Genomic DNA, 20,793 nt, shown 5'->3' on the forward strand with positions numbered 1-20,793 from the left:
ATTTCCTTGAAAATACAGATTTCCAAGGAAAAGTGGAGGGAAAGAGATGGATTGGTCGAGAGAGACTTTCATGGCTGCGTAATATTAGACAATGGTGTGGCTGCACAGTAGAAGAATTATTTCGCGCAGCAGCCAATAGAGAGAGATTTCAGGAAATTGTAAACATGATGACGGCCAACGTCTGAATACAGACACGACACCTAAAGAAAAAGAAGAAGAAACTTTCCACTTTGTAATATGCCTGGTCTGTCTGAGACTTTATTTCCATTTTTGTGTTTAAGTTGGACAATAAAGGTAATTAAAAACAATTTATACAATATATTTAAATATCGTTTTTTTAACAATTGATATATTTATCTGCTTCTAAGTATTAAAAATTATACTGCAAATATAACATAAAAACTAAAATCTTGTAGTTTGATTAAGTTATTTTGAATACTACATAGTTGTCATAATCTTACATTTATTTAAGACAAAAAAATCTAAAACAACTCTACACAATTTATAAAAATAATCCTACATTGAGTTTATCATTAAAATCTGTAGGAAAGGTTGTTGTAGCAACTTTCGTTAGAATGGCTGTTTCAATATCTTTCTTTTTCCTATTATTTTTTCTGGACTTTTTATTGAACATAGCTGCTACAATTGCTGTGATTTCTTTCCAAGCGAAATCTATATCTTCCTTTTCAGTTAGTCGACTACAGACGACAAACCGGACCATTAGCTTGTTCTGGTAATAATAAGGCATTATATACAAATTTTTTCGTTCTGTAATTTTATCCAGTAACTTTTGAGTGGCACTATCGTCACCATTAAGTCTGAATCCCACGACTCCTAAACTTGAAATTAACAGTTCGAATCGTTTATCTGACGTTACAAGGTCCTCTAGGTATTTAGCAAGAGACACCTGATGACGAATATGCTTCTGAATACCTTGCACACCGTATATTCTCATCACAAACCACAGTTTTAAGGCTCTGAATCGTCTAGAAGAGGGAATTTGCCAATGTTCAAGTTCTGGTTCAAATATTGGATCTGATGGAATAGCTGCTTTCAATTTGAATGCTGCCTCTGCATCTTTGGTGTTTTTAAACCACATTGCTGAGCAATCTGAGTTGGTAAGGAACCACTTATGAGGATTGAAGTTAAAAGAATCCACGTGATCAATGCCTGAAAATAAAAACATATTTAATATTTTTATATGAATTCTTGAAATATTATAAAGAAGGAAACAAACAAGATCAAAAGAAAATGCTTGAAAACTTTATGTGAAGCACTAGAACAAGACATCTGGGGTGACACATTCAAGATGATCGTAAAAACAATAAAGACAGAAATGTTTTATAGATTAGAGGAAAATAGAAGATGGTGGGTGGAGATAAATGTGTTTCCTTCTCAGAACAAAGTGGCACTAAAACAAACCACGTTAGAAGAGACATCAATAGATTTCACAATGGAGGAATCAAGAGAGACAGGAGTAGTTTTAAAACCCAAAAAGGCACCGGGTCCAGATAGGATACCACCGCAGTTAATAAAAATATTACTCAAACATAAATCAGAAGTGTTATTGCGTATCTGTAACAATTTGCTAAAAAGACAAACATTTCAAGATGAACTAAAAGTAGCCAAACTACTACATCCTACATATTATTAACAACCTATATATTATTAAAGCCGGGAAGGCCAATGGAGGAGATAAATTTGTTTAGATATCGAATATAGAAAAAAAAATTGGATTCCAAAAAGGAAAATCAGTAGCTGACTCAATAAAATGGGTAACAGAACAAGTTAAAAACGACAAAAGAAAATGAAATGGGTAGTTATAGCAATGCTAGATATTAAAAACTTTTAATACAGAAAATTGGGCCATGATAATCGAAAGAATAAAAAAATGGATATTCCTACATGCCTAAAAGCATCATGTGTTCGCATCCACCTTAAAACGGAAGAACAGGCGCTAGGGTGAGCATAAGAGTCACCTCTTAAAAAAATATGAATTCTTGTAGACACTTACCATTTAATAGATACCGATATTCTGGACAAACCAAAGCTGCTCCGGCATATGCAGCATCAACATGTAACCAAATATTCTCTTTCTGACATATCTGTCCAATTTCTTCCAAGTCATCAAACGCGCAGGTTCCAGTAGTACCTAGACTAGCTACAACACAACACGGAATCAGGCCTTCTGCCTTATCTTTCTGGATAGCTTCCTGTAAAGTATCTCCACGTAAACGGCAATCTGAGTCTGTAGGCAGTAGTCTCATTGGAACTGAGGCTAGTAAACTGGCTTTTTCTACGGAAGAGTTTGATTCTTTTGAGGTATAAGCTATCAGTTTTCCTTTTACGTCTTCTGGAGTTAGGTTAGGGTTTTTATCGAGGATGTGTTTTACTGTTCTCTGCTTTCCAGATAACAAGCCTACCAATGTTGACTCGCTCGCTGCGTTCTAAAATAAATGGATTTTTATAATTTTCAATAGAACTAGTAATTACTGTAGGAAGATGTAAATACATCATTGTATTTGTAAATGATCAACTTCGTTTGTAAATTTCACGTTTTAAAACTGGTCACAAATAAACTGGGTCCTCCATAACACTGTACCGCTTCCGATATCGTAACAAGTTCAAGACCCTGTATAATTGGAAACTGTTACAAAAGCAACAACCTGTTGAAGTCATAGTTTTATACTGTCAAAAATTATAAAAATAATCAAGTTTGATAACTTTCATTAAATCGAATACAGTGCAAATCAAAACGCAAGTACATTATTTTCTTGGAAATTTTAAATGGATCACCGTATATTTTATGTCACTATCCATATAAAATATAGGGATACTATAGTAGGGGAGTCCAAGCGGGGATTTTTGCAGTTACTCGAGCGCGTCAGATTGTCATATGGCGAGAAACCTGGTACTCTGCAGATGTACCTTTACCATATATTGGCTCTTAACACAGGGGAGTCGTTAAGGGGAGCCCGAAAAAAAAATCTATCCTTAAAAAAACTCGAAATTGTCAGATTAAGTTAAGGTAAGTTAAGTACAGGCAATTTTTCCAGAGCATCTACATAGGATTGGAATCTATGAAACTTCCTTCTGTTCGTGTAATCATGAGTCCATCGGGGATCTGAACCATGTATTCTTTGATTGTCTTAATCATAGGGATCAGACTCGAAACTTATATTTAGGTTTAATTAACCTTAACATTAGCCTTCCAGTCAGCATCAGCAATCTTTTATCATATTCTGACCAATCTATATTTAATAACAAAAGATGTAGATCTTTAAAACACACTCAGTGATCAAAAGATCCAAGGTTAATGGTTTAACGACCACTCGTACGAATGTGTCTAAAGATATTCAACCTCTCATCTTTACTGATGAGCCCAGAGAGGTTGAAGAGGGCGAAACACATTTCTAAGAACTGGTGTTTGGATCTTTGATTCTATTCAAAAAATTTTTCTCAGCCCGAAATAGTGGATGTGTGAATTGTTCGTAAGGGGATTTTTCCACATTCTCTATTCTATATTTAATACCTTAATCAAGTTTATAAATGATTCTAAGATAAAAATTTAAACATATTTATAACAAAATTCTGTGGCAAAAAGACTCTTTGTCTAATGCCATCTCTTTCTCTTCACACACACACACACACACACACACAAGTACAGGCAAGAGAGTGTATATTTCAAAAATCTGACGATTTGGAACGGGCGTAAGGAAATAGATAAAAGCGAATATTTCGCGAAATGAATGACAGATCGAAAAACTAAAAAATATGTGCTCAATATTTTTTAAAAATCTGTCGAATGATACCAAACACGACTTCCCACGGAGAGGGGTGGGGGGTAAATTTAATATTTTAAATACGAATCCCGCGATATTTCGCGAAATAAACATCAAATCGAAAAACTGTAAAATACACTTATTCAATATTTTTAAAAAATCTATCGAATGGCACCAAATACGACCCCCCACGGAGGTGGGGTGGGGGGTTACTTTAAAATCTTAAAGAGGAGCCCCCATTTTTGATTGCAGATTTATATTTCTTACGTAAAAATAAGTAAATTTTATTCGAAATATTTTTTCGAATTATGGATAGATGGCGTTATAATCGGAAAAAACGATTGTTGGAAATGGAAAATTAAATTAAAAAATGGCAAGAGCCCACTAAAATTAAAAACTTTACTTAACTTTTTTTGGTTTTAGGACCTACTCTACATAACCCAATAGGTCCGTATAACGCTCGAGTGACTGCACATTTAGCATACTTTGCTCCCCTATTATATTACCATACTTTAATTTGTATGAAGCATTCCCTACTAGGCTATTGATTATGTCCTATAGAAAGGAACTACAACGTTAACGGGGTTTTATTAATTCATATGGTCAATGAATCTCTATATATGAAAAAACCGCGGAGTGCTACCATTTAGAGGGGTGCGTTTTTAAGAAATGGGTGAATTAGTCCCTGGGCACAGGTTACATTAGGGTGAGTTCTATGCACTTTTGGTACAAACACGTCTACATAAAAATTGGTCCTGGTTAAATTTCCTATCTAAATATAACTTTTTAAAGTCAAAGATACTTTTTTTTACAAAAATATATTCAAAAGAAAAAGCACAAAGAAACTCAAAAGAAAGAAATTTTGTTTTTTGTCCCATAACTTTTGTCCACGGAGATATAGATATTGCTTTACAGAAAAAAAAACTTACATATTTTGTCTTTAAAATGATGTTTAGCAGAGGTAATAAGGATTTACAGTTTTCGAAATATGATTTTTCAAAATGTGCCACTCAGAGCAATTTTGGGCAATTTTCCTTGTTATTTCGCAAATATTGTTCTGTAACTTTTTGCTACGTAACTTTAGGAATATGAAATGGTACATGTAACAGGAATAGAAATCAATTACCTTTAAAATGTTCTACTGTATAATGTAGTACGACTTCTTTTAAAGAGTTTATCTTTTTCAAGACTTCATTTATACTTTTAACGAGTTTTCATATTTTTTACGATTATTTTTTAAATTTCCCATTATAACTTTTTTTTTACATTTAGGTATATATTATGTAATAAAAAAGAAAGCCTACTTTGTTTACTTTAAAACGGTGTATTATAAACAATTCTAGGATTATTTTTGAATAAGATATGCTTTTTCAAAATGTGTGGCAAACTTTGAAAAATCATATTTTGAAAACTATAAATCCTAATAACCTCTACAAACATCATTTTAAAGACAAAGTATGTAATTTTTTTTCTGTGAAGCAATTTCTATACCTATATCCCCGTGGACAAAAGTTATGGGACAAAAAACAAAATTTCTTTCTTTTGGGTTTCTTTGTGCTTTTTCTTTTGAATATATTTTTGTAAAAAAAAGTATCTTTGACTTTAAAAAGTTATATTTAGATAGGAAATTTAACCAGGACCAATTTTTATGTAGACGTGTTTGTACCAAAAGTGCATAGAACTCACCCTAATGTAACCTGTGCCCAGGGACTAATTCACCCATTTCTCAAAAACGCACCCCTTTAAATGGTAGCACTTCGCGGTTTTTTCATATATAGATGTCCATTGATCATATGAAATAATAAAACCCCGTTAACGTTGTAGTTCCTTTTAGCTATCTTATTTTGAATATAATCAATAGCCTATACGACAAATTTTGAGTTTGCCATAGTTTAATGACAGTTTTCTATTATTGTTTATTACTACTATTCTGGTACGCCCTAAATTAGGAGCTTAAATTAGCAATAATGCAATAATTTTCATGATGAAAAGATGAAAAGATACATTATTAAACGTTATTATCATCTAGAATTTATCAAGATTGGTTTTCTGATAGGCAGAAGTATTTTAAATAAATCAGAATATTACCTGTATTACACCTCCTCCGGGACCTTCTGATTCGTTAAGAAAATGTTCTGGTAGTCCAAGCATTTTAGCTAACCAGTCCATCATTCTTACTTCCAGTTCAACACAAGCGGGATTGGATTGCTAAAATGTAACACAAATTACTATTTAAAAATATTAAATTCCAAATTACCTACATATTTACAAAACTAAAATTTACCCCATATACAAAGTCGGAAAAATGAAAGAATAGGGCTTTTCACTGATTGTCACTTGTTTCGAGCTTTTGTCATATGTTGTATAATCTGTGTATACAAAAATATTATGAAATTATACAACATATGACAGTAGCTCGAAACAAATGACTGTGAATGAAAAGCCCATGAACTATCACATCAATCACTTATTTTGTATTTGCTGTCTTTGTCTATAACCGTTGATTGAATATTACGGACGCTATAACAAACGTTTATTATTAGCAAAAATACAGCAAATATAAAATAAGTGATTGATGTGATCGTTCATGGGTATTCTTTCATTTTTCCGACTGTATGTATTGGAAACAAAATAACTATCAGCTGCGACTTTTAATTAATACAGGGTGGGCAATATTCTTGTTTGAGTGACAGGAATGACATTTTTCCCTATTTCGAGCGTCATAAGACAGTTTGGTTTTGATAAAGGTTTCCTCTTCTTGTTCGTCTTTATAAGCAATTTTCTTTGTTCACTGGCGGATTGGTATCTTTATGGATGATTGTCACCTCATCTTTTGCGCGATACCTACCTAATTCTTCTGCATATTTTCTGCAGAATAAGTAGATATCGGACGGATTTTTCTTGCTATTTTGACCACACGGGTCTCCCTCATTCTGCTTATGTAGTTATTCTATTTAGTGTCTATTCTTTAGTGTCCATTTAGTATACGTTATATTCTCTTCTAATCTCTTCACTCCTCTTTCGATCTCTCAGAGTATTTCCTGTAATTCTTCTCAGTACTCGGATCTCTGACTTTGTGACTCTACTTCCAGTAGTCTTTGGGTTGTGTATGTATCGGGTCTTGTGTCTGATGCATATGTCATTATAGTCCAGGGTAATAAGGTTTTTTCCAAGCAAGCAAGCAAGCAAGCAATTTGATTTAACCCGACCTGTGGGATTTGTTCACCCTCTCGAAGGAGTACATTCGGGTGTAACAAGTCATTGGGGCGAGGTGTTTTGACCCGAGTTATACAGGGATCACCCCACCTCGCTCCAATGCCCCAGGCCATCCCTTTCCCCCCCATAGCACGCTGATGCGCGATGGAGGCACAACTATCGTAGCCAAATGCTCTTCACAATGGAACCCTGGGTAATAAGATTCCACTGTGGTATCCTAATCGAATGCAAAAAACTAGGCCCAGCGTGATGCGCTCTATGCCTTTATCTTCTTAATAACTTATCCGCGGTACTAAAAATTGCTTGCTTGGGCCCCGAGTCATCGTGCCGAGCCCCACTGAGCCCTGTTGGGCCCTGCTGGGCCCCGCCCGATGACTCGATGCTCTAATTTTTTTTGTGTTTTTGGTTTTTTTAATTTTTTTGGGGGCTTTCGCCATTTTTTTATTTTATATGAATTTTTTTGGGGGCTTAAGGCCCTTCTAATTTTCTAATATTTGCTTACCTTGGAGGTGGTCGTGGTACTTGGACTTCGTGGGTAACGCTATCTTCGGCACTTGTTTCGAGCTACGAACACACTACTATCACTTATCACTTTTAGTTTATCCTATAATTTGTTGTTTCGGGCGTCTGTGCTTCCATCGGTGGAACTCGTCGTATCTTAGCGTCTCTCGCAGTATGTAATTTGGGTGATGTTCTAATTCTGCGAATTTGACCCTTGCCTTGTCTGTCATGGTTTCTGTGACTCTCACCTGTTGGAGTTCTCTGAACAGGAATCTTTCAGCTACATATCTTGGGACTCTGACGGCCTCCCTCAAGCTGTTGTTATGGACTGCTTGGATCTTCTTCTTGTGTGTATTACATACGTGTCCCCATGCGAGAGACGCATAAGTTAATACCGGTAGGATTATACTATTTATCAATCTTAACCTTGTTTTGAGTGTTAGTTTACTTTTTCTGCCTGTGAGTCCTCTTAGATTCGCTCTTGCTATGTTGGCCTTCTGGACTGTGGCTTCTACGTGTTTTTGGAAGGTTAATCCTTTATCCATAATGACTCCTAGGTATTTGGCTTCGTTTTTCCACTCGATGGGCCTGTTCTGCACCCTCAATTGTTCCTCTGGCTGCTGTCTCCCTTTCTTGTATAGAACCGCTTGTGTTTTCTCTGAATTTATGGCTATCTTCCATTTGATACACCATGCTTCAATTTCTTCTAGTGCAGTTTGTAGGTTGGTCACTGCTATATCTGCGTTTCTATGCTTGGCCGCTATTGCTGTATCGTCGGCGTAGAGGCTCATGAGGGTACCTGGTGTTCTAGGTACATCTGCGGTGTATATCGTGTACAGCAGGGGTGACAAGACCGCTCCCTGTGGTACTCCAGCCTCCGGGATTCCGAGTTCGGACAGGACTTGTCCTATCCGAATCCTGAACCTCCGGCCGCCCAAGTACGACGAGATTAGCCTCGTCATCGCTCCGCTGTACCCGTAATCCCGCATTTTGAATAGGAGCCCCTTGTGCCAGACTCTGTCGAATGCCTTGCTTACATCCAGGAACGCTGCTCCAGTGTACTGCTTATCATTGAAACCGGCTGCTATGTATTCGGTTAGCCTGAGGACTTGTAGTTCGCTGGAGTGCTCTGCTCTAAATCCGAATTGAGCCTCTGGGATGATATTTAGTCGGGTTGTTTCCGCTTGCAGTCTGCTGAGGATGACTCTTTCCACTATCTTGCTGATCGCTGGAAGTAAGCTGATTGGCCTGTAGTTCTGTGGGAATGTGTGATTCTTGCCAGGTTTTGGAATCATGATGACACGGGCCTCTTTCCATCTGTTTGGGAATGTCTTGAATCTTAATATTGCGTTTATAATATTTGTGAAATACACTATAGCTTTTCTGGGCAAATATTTTAGGGCTCTGTTGGTTATTTCGTCGAGGCCAGGCGCTTTTCTCGGTGAACTATTTTTGATATGTTCATTGATTTCTTCCGGTGATGTTGGGGGGATGAAGTCCTCTGGGTCTTCTGGTCCTTCTTCTTGTTCTTCGACTTCTTCCAGGAAGTCGTCGTCTTCATCTTGGTGGAAGTTCAGTCTGCATTCATCTTCGAGTGTAGTCCTCATTGCCTCTGCTTTGTCTTCTATGGTGTATACCATGCCGTATCTTCCATGTAGTGGGGGGATGGGTTTCCTGTCGCTTCTCAACATTTTCTGGAGCTTCCAGACATTTCTCATGTTTGAGTCTTGTTCTTCCATCTCTTGTACAAAGTTGTCCCATTTTTCGCTACGGTGGAGTTTTAGGGCCGTTTGGACCTCCCTATTTAAAGTATTTGCCCAGGATTTATCTACTCTGTTTCTTGTTCTTTTTGCTGTTTTCTTTGCTCTATTTTTTTCCCTTATCAACTCTTGTGTTTCTTGTGGTATGTCTTTGAACCTTCCCATGAATATCTCGACATCTTCCTCTGTTGTGCTGTTTCTAATTGCCTCTTGGATGATATTTTCGAACTCTAGGACTTTTCCTTCTATTTCTTCTGGATTGTTTATTACTGGCACTATGTTTATTCCTTCACTTACTAACCTTTTGTAGTTAGTCCACTTTATTTTCTTTTTTGTTCTTTTTGGCGGGTTTGTCTCTTCCCATGTTCCGATTTCTAATAGGATGGGGTGGTGGTCAGTTGATCCTTCGTCCAGCGTGATTAATTCTGATTGCAGTCCTAGGTTTTTGGCTACAACTAAGTCGATGTGTGTCGGAAGTGCGTTTCCTGGGTAGTGGGTAGGTTCTTCTGGGCCCATTGCTATTGTGTCTTCGTTATTTTCTATGTATCTGTTTAGTAGTCGTCCATTCCTGTTCGTAGCTCTGTCGTTCCAGTTGGGGGATCTTGCATTCAGGTCTCCTATTATGATGGATGGTTCGGCGATGTTTAGGAACGCATCTAGGTCATCGTCCATTAAAGGGTCTTGTGGTCTTACGTAGGCTGATGTGATCCTTATTGCGCCTTGCCTCATGTTAACTTCTATTGTTGTGGCTTCCATGTTGACCAGTGGTGGAGTAGTGTAACTGGTGTGTCTAATACCCTTCTTTACTAGGATGGCCGTTCCTCCTGATCTTCTAGTGAGGTCGTTCCTATATACGTCGTATCCAGGAAACTTTAGGTTGAAGTTGTTGGTCAGTTTTGTTTCCTGAATTGCTACGATGTCCATCTCGTATCTGTTGGCGAGTTCATCTAGTATGTTCTGATTTGTGGTTATGCCGCCCGGGTTCCAGGAGCCTATCCTCAAGTATCCCCTCTCTGCCATTAGTTCTGTGCCTGCCTGGTGCTGAGTATCACCTCTTGGACTACCTTAGTCACGATGTTTGTGACCATCCTGACTAGGTACTCTTCGTCTGGGAGGGTTGGTCGGTTGGACGGTGTGTTGTTCTGCGCTGGTTGGTCTCCCTGCGTGGCTTGCGCGTAGGATACCCCGGTTGCCTGCTGTCTTCGGTTTGGTGGTGGTCGCTGTTGTGACCTCTGTGGTGGAGGCCTCCCCCAGGTTGGGCACCTAGGACATCCTCTGTAGTTGGCTGGGTGGCTCCCATTGCAGTTGGCACACGTTGCCTTGACTTCTCTGGCTCTCTGGCACTGCTTTGAGTGGTGTTCTTCGCCGCACTTCACACATCTCGGGTCCTTGTGACACGAGTTCTGGGCGTGATGGTACCCTTGGCAGTTGAAGCACTGCGTCGGTCCTGCTGCCTTGTGTAGGTCCTCTACCACAACTTTCATGTGGCACAGGTTCGTTACCCGCTTTGCTTTTTCCACGTCTTCCTGATCCAGTGTCATGACAAACATGGGTAGTGGCCTCCTTTTCCCTACTCTCGTAGACATGTTACGTGCTGTGTGGCAGGTTATTCCATATTGGTTTGCCATGTCTTCTTGGATTGCCTTCTCGGTGGTATTCGTGGGCAATCCTCGTAACACTAATTTTGGTTTCCTGTCTTCGTCGAGTGGAAAGGCTATCCATTGTAGCCTCTTTTTCTCTTTGGCGGCGTATGCTTCTGCATATTCCTCCACTATCCTTGTCATCTTTCTGTAGTCATCCGGGCTTTTAGCCTGGATGAGCGTCTCTCTGCCACTTCTGGAGATTTTGTTTGTGGTGATGATGCCTTTGCCCTGGGCTATGGTAAGAATAGCCCCTGTCTCGCTGACACTCTGTAACTTAATTACAGGCGGTTTTCTGTATGGTGTTACCTGGTTTTCAGGTAACACGGCTTCTTCGGCGTCTTCTTCGTTTTGGTTTGTTTCCATTGACACTGTATCAGTTTGACTGGAAGCGGCAAGCGCGTCCCTATCTGTGCTCGTGGATGGAACTGGTTCTTCGGGGAGGGGTAGCTGTACCTGGGGAGCTAGTTTCATGGCTTTTTCTTGGTTGGACGTCCATGTGGCGTCTTCCTCGTCGGTTAGTGTCACCAGGGGTGGAAACTCTTCCTTTCTCTTTTTCCTCTGTTGGGTGGACGCCTCCTTCGTCGAGGTGGTAGCCTTCTGGCTGGGTGGTCGAGTCTGCTCGGTGGTCATCTTTTTGGTGGCAGGCTGCTCTACTGGTGGTTTTTTGTCCGTCTTTTCGGGGTTTTTCTTCTCCGGTTTCTTTGCGAGTTGTTTCTGGAGAGCTATCAACTCGTCGAATCTGGCATCCATCTTTTCGCTCATTCGTCGAATCTCCGTATTCAGCTCTTTGATCTCTGCCTTCTGTTGTGCGATCACCTCTTCATATTTTTTGTTGTTTGCATCAACGTTTGCTGCAAATTCTTTCATCAGGGTTCTGAGTCGGTTGATTTCTTCGTTGGCCCTTGTCAGCTCGTCTTCGCTGGCGGCATCCTCTTCAACCCGCTGACGTTTGGTAGTGCCCCCGCCTTCGGCGCCTGGGACGTCTTCGTCCATGTCCTCGACTTCCTGGGTGGCCTCGATGTTCTGGGAATCCTCGACTTCCTGGGTGGCTTCGGTGACGTTCTCGGTGGTCTCGACGTTCTGCGTGGAGTCCTTGCCTTTTGACTTCTTTTTCTTTTTTCTTGTTCTACGATTTTGGATCGTAAAACCGTCTTTTCCATCTTCCTGGTCGCTCGAGTGGTCATCGCTGCTCTCTTCAGGGTGCTGTAACAGGAGGGACTCTTTAGAGTCTGCATATCTTGGCGGGGAAAGCGCCTTGGATCTGGGGGGTGACCGAGATCTGACTCGTGTCATCTTTGGTTGGGAGCGGTAACCTAACTTTTAGAAGAAGCCTTTTTTTCAGCCGATTGGCCCGACACCACATCGACTTCAGGGTTGGCTCCCTGCACAACAGCGCGGTAGTTCTCGTACCTAGACAGAACTAGGTACGGGATCCTCTTGATTTTCTCAACTCTCTGACCTTAGGGGCCGGGGCTGCAAGATGTATTCTAAATAACTACACCTTGCAGTGTCGAGGCACAGTGTTTTAAACTGTACCCATTCCTAACGGAGGCACAGAGAGTATCCCGTAGCGGGCTCACGTCGAGCCCGCTATTGCTTATTCTGCTTTCCAACCCTTGTTTGCAATGTCTCAGAAAATTCAATGAAATCAAACTTCCTGAGTTTCACCACATCCAAGAGGTTGGCTTTTGCCTCTGCTTCCACGTCTTCGCGTCTAGCGAGAGCGAGCGCTCTAGTGTTGCTGTGCTTACATTCACAGCCGTACTAAGAAGTACGTTACACCAAAGCACTTCCCTCTCCTCGACTTGTTGCGCTGCTGCTGCTGCTCGTCCGCACTCTGCACGTCTTGTCTCTTCGGCGGCTACCGAGAGACTACTGATAAGGTTTTTTCCATGACACTATAACAGCCAGCGTACTGAAGCGTTTTTTCAAACAGGTAATACAGTTGAGTCTACGAGTCTTTACCCGTGCGTCATCATTTAAAGCATACGAAATAAGTCGATGATAAGTCGAAAATTGAAATTTACTAAACGCAACAGCAAGTGATAGTAAGTAGCTAATGCTTCTATTACGGGTTAAAATTTGAGTTATCAAATATGTGTTTTATCTCGCCAGGTATTAATGACGCACGGGTAAAGACTCGTGGACTCAACTGTACCTATAAGAACAAATTGTAACTATTTCCTGGGTAGGATCTGCCGGCCATTTTTATTTATAAACAATTTAGTGTCAAAAACGGCCTTTTTTCCTTTTTTTCAAATAAATGCCAAACAATGAAACTTATGTTTTTTTAGTACCTACACACTTCTTCGAGAGCATGGAAAAATCTTTAAAATGGCGTATTACAGAGTTTGATATATCAATTATTGTTAATATAAATGCGAAAAAAGGTCGAAATTGCAAAAAAATTTATTTCGAAATAAATATTGTAAAAATTAGTGTACAGCTTTGAAATTCTTGACAAATGGGGGTTCTTTGATGCTTAATATGGGACAAAAATTTTAAAGCGATTCATTCAATTGTTTAAATTTTATTCAAATTGTTTATCCCCGAGAGCTTTTTTTGAAATAACATAAGTCAGAAAAATATAATGTTAGAACCATTCTACAGGTGTCAAATGAAAGAGCATGAGCTAAATTTTCAAATTCGTTTAAAAAAGTGAATAAAAAAATGCATTTATTAGTAATAAATAATTATGCAAAAGTATCGTCAATTTTTCCTTATAAACTGTTTAATTTTTATATAATAAATTATATATATTTATTACAATTTTTTATCAATTATTATATACATAACACTACTTAGTAGTTGTGCACCTAAAACACGGCAAAAAAGTAGATTTTTTTGAAAAAAAAAATTATTTAAAACGTTTATAAGAAAAAATTGACGATACCTTTGCATAATTATTTATTACTAATAAATGCATTTTTATTCACTTTTTTAAACCAATTTGAAAACTTAGCTCATACTCTTTCATTTGACACCTGTAGAATGGCTCTAACATAATTTTTTCTGAGTTATGTTATTGCAAAGAAGAGCTCTCTGGGATAAATAATTTGAATAAAATTTAAACAATTGAATGAATCGCTTTGAAATTTTTGTCACATAGTAAGCACCAAAGAACCCGCATTTGATAAAAATTTCAAAGCTGTATACTAATTTTTACAATAGTTATTGCGAAATTAGTTTCTTTGCAATTTAGACTTTTTTCGCAATTATATTAACAATAAATGAGTATATAAAACTCTGTAATACGCCATTTTAAAGCTTTTTCCATGCTCTCAAAGATGTTTGTACTAAGAAAACCATAAGTACTAAGAAAAAAAAAGGAAAAAGGCTGTTTAGGACACTCAATTATTTATAAATAAAAATTACCGACAGATCCTACGCAGGAAATAGTTACAATTTTTTCTTATAGGTATTACCTGTCGAAAAAACGCTTCAGTACCCTGGCTGTTGAAGTGTCACGAACAGGGTATATGTTTGCCTTATAACCCTGTCCTATTATTATATTACACTGGCTTCATCTCAGTGTTCATGTGTCGTTTTTGCCATGTAGTGTTATTAAGTCATCCTGCCAGTCTATTTGCTTTTTGTACTTGCTCTCTCATTTCTTTGCCCAGTTTTCTATCGCTGGACAGTATAATTCCAAGGTATTCTATTTTCATAACTTGTTCAATACCAATGCTATCAATTTCTGTTTTACATCTGATTGGTTCTTTGCTTATTACTATTGTTTTAGTTTTCTGAGATGAGATTGTCATATTAAATTCTTTTGCTCTTACTATTTTTGCTTTTTTGTCTTCCATTCTATATCCTTCCTAGAATCTTCCTTTGTTGACACTTTCGATGATTTTTAATATTTGATTTTGAAAAACGTATTGTTTATCTGCTAAATTGATCGTATAATCCATTAGTTCCGAGGTATAATCAATCCTGTTTCTATGAGCTGTATGGTTTTAAAGCCTATTAATAGGGTGCTAAGCTTTGTATAGACCCCCTTCTCCTTTATTCTGGCTTGGGACCGGCAGTAGTTCTCTCTGGCTACTCAATCCACCCAACAAAACTGCAGGAGGAAATTGCCTGATCTAAGTTTAAATTGTGCAAATGAAATTCTAAAGAAAATAACGTTGGATAGAAGAATATTCTAGGAACACATAAAAATTATTAAAATAGAAGAAGATTTAAAAAAATGGAACTGTTTATCCTTGTTAAAAAAATATGTCATAGTATTATATAAAACTTATATCATATATAAAACTTATTTTTTAAATAAAAGTTTAATTTTAAACTTTTTTTATCCAAAAACTTTTATATTTTATAAATATTAATATTAATTATTTTCTCACTTGTATTCTTACCCAATCAGTAGAGATCGAACCCAATCCGGACAAAAACAGCTCTCCAACAACTCCTGGGAACGAATTCGCTGTTGGAAAGTAAGCATGGAAATGCGGAGAGTGCCAGTGGGTTAATCCTGGAAGAATGACTCTGTCGACGTCGGGAAGGATATTTTGCCATGGTTCTCCAGAAAGAGGAGCTAGTTCCGGAATTTCGTTTTGTAGGTACCCTGGCTCTACGGACGGTAGAACCTTTCTGTAAAAAGAAATGCGAAATTAATTATTAAAAATATTGTGTATTCCGCAAAATAAAACAATTATTATACAGCGCGCACGTAAAGTATGGAAACGTAAAGGTACCTATGATACCATGTATGATATATTGTAGTAACAAAATATTGGTTATGTATGTTAGGTTGACCAGTGACTTAAACTTTTATATTTTCGACCTGAAAATTTCCTTATAGAGGATGATTGCTTAATAGTAGAACTCACTAGTGAAGGAGAGAATAAAAGTATAGTCAATGGACTCGAAAATAACAAAAGAACGGAAGACAATGTAATAGCTTCGGAAACGCTAAAGAATGGAGAGGAAGGACTACAAAAAAAGGATGTATATAGCCTTATCAAGAGGATATGGAAAGAGGAAAAAAATGCACAAAGATTGAACTAAAACTTTATTATGCTCCATATAAAAAATGGGAGATACATTGGCATGTAAAAATTACAGAGGCGTTGCTCCGTTGGATATTTGTTACAAGGTATTAGCCAGGATGCTGAAAGAGAGACTGGAAGGTTAGCTACGACAAACAAACAGGGAACTAGAGAAGTTGTAACGAACCAATTATCAGTCGCTTCATACAGGCACAGAGAATGAGATGAATGGGGTACGTGATGAGAATGGAAAGGAAGAGGATGCTAAAGATGATCCTAAAATTACTCCCAATCACGAAAAGAAGGAAATAGCGACCCAGCCAAAGATGGTTTGATAGCATACGATAGAAATCTCAAAAAATAGAATTGATGGTTGGGAAGAAAGAGCAATAATTAGGGACAAATGAAAAAAAAAATAGGAAATAAATTTAGTAGGCAAGGAGCATGATTGAGAGATTGCATGCAAGAAGCAACCCCGCTTGATACAATTTTTGTAATGTATTAGTATTATATTAATTGTATTGTAGCCCTAGGCCTTCAACACCTGTTAAGATTTGTAAATAAATAATAACACATAGCTCTTAATTTAATATTTTATGATTTATGGAACACGTTTTCTAATAAGAACTAGTAAAAAAAGTTTACTTTTTATTTTTAATAAAAATCAAAATATTATATACAAATATTATTTATTATTAATATTGTTAATGTCCGACTGGTCTATTATTTGACAAATAATGACATTATTTCGAAGTCTGTCAAGTACGATATAACGCTCAAGGGCGTGTTATTGAAAAATAACGCCCTATGAAAAATAACGCCCTAGGGTCTATTAAATTTAAATACCGAGTTAAATACTGTCAAGTTGACAAATAAAACTCTTAAAACTATGGTTACCACAATTACGTTACGACTATTTCTGGTAAATGTACTTATTTGAAAACTAATGAATTCAAAATTCATTTAAATTTTTTGCATATAAAGAATAATTTAGTCGGACATTAAACGTTGAGGGCACCACGGGTATTATAATAATAACGCTTTCTGTCAACGTATATTCCTCGGGCCTAAGGCCCTCGGTCTATACACCACTGACCTCAAGCGTTATTATCCTTGTAATACCCTTGGTACCTTAATAACTATAAAATTTAAATATTTTTTCTACGAGCGTGCAAAAATGTCTACTTTCGCGCACGCATTTTAGTTTAGAAAGTTACACTTTTCCGCACGCGTGTTAATTTTCCGCACGCGTGTTACTTTTCCGCACGCGGTTTTTACTTTTCCGCGCGCGTGTTAATTTAGATATGTTAATATGGCCTTAAAGTAATTATAATACATCCAATAAACTAATATTTAGATATTATTTACTAATTTATTTCAAATATATCTTATTGTGTTCCTGTTTTAATGAAATTAACGCGACAATTCGATGAAATAAAATTATTTTGACATAATATTCGAAAGTCAAATCGGTAGACAATAACAGTCGTTTTGAATCATCGTCATAGAAACCAAGATCGTCGTCATGCTAACTAATTATATTGAAAGTTTGGTTTTGACAACATTGTTAAAGAATTAATTTGTGTATGTATTTTCATATTAATTAAATTAATTGATTAAGATTTGGTAATTTTTTTAAAGACTCTTAGAAAAAATATTGTTCCTAACTCTTGCAGAAAGTCTCTTTTCAGCACTCGACTGCTTGCCGAACTCCCGCTTCGCGTCGTTCGGCAAACTGCAGTCGCGTGCGGAAAAGAATGACTTTCTGCACTTGTTAGGAAAATAACTATTTCCACCTACCTCTACCGAAAGTATACTTTTCCGGACCTGTTTGTAGGGAGCAAAGTTGTACTTTTCCTCCCTAGGGAGGAAAATATTTTTCCTCCCTAGGGAGGAAAAGTAAAAGTGACGTCATGGTATTTCATTCATGAAATGTAACTTATTGACGCCCTGTACAATATCTATTTTTTATTACGTAAGTTTCTATACATTTTAACGTTTATTTATAAAACACTCTGTATTTTGCATAATGGTAAAAAACAGTAAATTGTTATTTTGATTTAACAATGTTTACATTATTTATTTGACTTATATTTGACAGTTGACAGTTATATTGTACGTACTTGTTAGTTTTAGTTTTAATAAATTTTGTTGGTTAGTTACATAAATAAACTAAGTAAAAATGAAAAAATGACTTGTTATTTGAGGAAGGTGGAAAAACCATATGTATAACATGGGAGTAAAGTGCCTTTTCCTCCCTTGAATGATTACTGCCCTCCGCTACGCGTCGGGCAGTAAACTTCATTCTCGGGAGGAAAAGTAGCACTTTCCTCCCTTGTTATACAAATAGCTATTTCACCATTCATATATAATCTGTCTAAAAAACACTTGATCCCTAACATATGTAGTAAAAATCAACTCTATCAATCCAACAACGAGGAAATAAAACTAAATAAAAAAAATAATTGCGTAAACAAATTAAAAATTTTATAAGTAAAACAAAAAACAGTATCCATAACTTTTATAAAAATATTTCTGTTCATTTATAAAAATAAATTGATCAGTTTGAACACAATTTGACTTAAAGAAACATGGTTGGTTTATACATTGAATGTCCGACTGGTATATTATTTGAAAAATAATGACATTATTTCGAAGTCTGTTAAGTACGATATAACGCCCTAGGGCGTTATTTTGATTATTTCATTCATAGGAGATTCTGACCAATAGAAAGCTACAGAAATCTAAATTAAACTGATAATTTTTGATAATTTCCCGTCGTCAAGTATATATTACGTCAGATGCCCTTCGTTGCTACGAAAAAATATATTCAGTGACATTAATGATAATAATGTTTTAAAAATTATAAAAATTATTGACTTTCAACCGTCAAATATGTATAACTGTGTGTTCAATTGTACTAATTTGTATTTACATAAATAAATTACAATAAAATTTTGGTTTTGAACAGTTTTGTTCATGAAATAATCGCAACAAATTGCACTCGATCTCTAAAATTAATATAGAATTTTAGAGCTCTTGTGCAATTACTACTGAAATTTTTTGAAAAATAACGCCCTTGGGTATTAAATTTAAATGAGGACTTAGATACTGCCAAGTTGACAAATGTCAACCTAAGTAAAACTATGGTTACCACAATTACGTTACGACTATTTCTGGTAAATGTACTTATTTGAACACTAATTAATTCAAAATTAATTCAAATTTTTTGCATATAAAGAATAATTTAGTCGGACATTAAACGTTGAAGGCACCACGGGATTATAATAATAACAACGCTTTCGGTCAACGTATATCCCTCAGGACGAAGGCCCTCGGTAAATACACCATTGACCTCAAGCGTTATTATCCTTATAATACCCTTGGTACCTACCTTAAGAACTATTACGAGATTGAGAAACTAAGAAAATATAAATATTATGTACTTACTTCTTACGGATATTTTCAATATAATCCGCAATATAGTCAACACTAGCTTTACCGAACTCTCGGAACGATTCAACATCCATCTTATCTTATATTTCGCAGTTCATATGATACTGAATGTGAATGCTGATCGTAAAATCTCTTCTTGTTCTTAGTACATTAATAAACTTTCTCTGGTTAAGTCATCCTTAAAAATTCGTGCTGGGCAGGCCACTATAAACTAACTCAACGTAAGAATTAGTCGATTACGTAAAGAATTTCTTAAAAAAATTGCTAAATTATGTGTATGTTACTTAAACTTGTTTATTCTAGGAGTATAATGTTGTTATTGTTTACGTATTTAAATGTTCTTATGAAAATTATTTAATTTGAGCAGTCCCGGTGCTAGTGTTTACGGTTTCGCCCAAAATTGACATAGGCGCCCCTCAGTTTTTTAAATCTAATTATATTTAATAAAATATAAAATAATTTGGAAATATGGATTTAATCTTGGAGATAAGACCTACATGCCAAACTTTGTCTAATGCCTGTGAGACATCTAGGAATGCAGCTGTACAGTAATTTTTGTGTTCGAGCGAATTTCTGATAGTTTTTATTACCCTATGAATTTGCTCGATGGTACCATGTTGTTTCCTAAAGCCAAACTGATAATTAGGTAAAACATTGTTGCTGTCTAATGTAGGCTCTAGTCTTCTCAGGAAAAGCTGCTCGAACACTTTGGATATAATAGGCAACAAGCTTATTGGACGATAGGAAGATACTTCCGCGTGATCCTTATTAGGTTTTGGGATTAGAACAATTTGAGCTACTTTCCATTGGAGTGGAAAGTAACCTGTTTTTAATATTGAATTAAATATATAAGTAATTAAGCTTACACCTTCGTTGGGTAGATTTTTTAGTACCAAACTAGATATTATATCATACCCAGGTGACTTCTTATTCTCCATATTATCAATTACTTCTTCTACTTCAGATTTCTTGAAAATTTTAATAGGCGGAGCCATTTGATATGGTGCGTTTATGACTTCATGAATATCTTCTTCTTCTTCAGCTGAGACTTCCCTCTGATGCGGTTTGTCAGTTTTAGCCCATGTGCCATTTGGTTTCCTGATTGGCATATTCATTTGTTCGTTGTCTTTAAGTTTTTTTGTTAGTTTCCACAGAGAATAATTTGTATCATCTGAAGGTGAGAGGTTCTTTAAATAATTGTTGATTCCCTTGTCTTTATGTTGGATCAAGTTTCTTTTGAGTAATCTGCAAGCGCTCTATTAAAATTTTAAAAGTTTAGGTTAATGCATCATTTTATTTCGTCTCTATACATATCCCAGTTTGTTCTTTTATTACACAGTGTTAGAAGTTTAGGACAATTGTGAATTTGGCTTAGTAGGTCTATGAAGAAAGGGGAATGATCCGATGATAGGTCGAAAGAAGGAGAAATTTGGATATGGGT

At 36.6% G+C, this 20,793-nt stretch overlaps 1 protein-coding gene across 2 annotated transcripts; it reads right to left on the minus strand.

Moving 5' to 3' along the window:
* Positions 1 to 303: 303 nt before the first annotated feature.
* Positions 304 to 19,671, minus strand: LOC114324462 (aromatic-L-amino-acid decarboxylase-like). Of its 2 annotated transcripts, none has more exons than XM_028272320.2 (5): positions 19,347 to 19,671; positions 15,252 to 15,498; positions 5,871 to 5,990; positions 2,015 to 2,447; positions 304 to 1,170 (listed from the first exon to the last, which is right to left on the minus strand). In XM_028272320.2, the coding sequence occupies exons 1-5, from the start codon at positions 19,424 to 19,426 to the stop codon at positions 503 to 505; spliced, it is 1,548 nt and encodes a 515-aa protein (XP_028128121.1). In that variant the 5' UTR covers positions 19,427 to 19,671; the 3' UTR covers positions 304 to 502. The 2 variants fall into 2 exon arrangements, with proteins under 2 accessions (XP_028128121.1, XP_028128123.1); XM_028272322.2 differs by having other exon boundaries at positions 15,264 to 15,498; positions 19,347 to 19,670.
* Between the last annotated feature and the right edge of the window lie 1,122 nt (positions 19,672 to 20,793).

Source organism: Diabrotica virgifera, chromosome 1 (assembly GCF_917563875.1).
Source record: "Diabrotica virgifera virgifera chromosome 1, PGI_DIABVI_V3a".
NCBI classification, from domain to species: Eukaryota; Metazoa; Arthropoda; class Insecta; order Coleoptera; family Chrysomelidae; genus Diabrotica; species Diabrotica virgifera.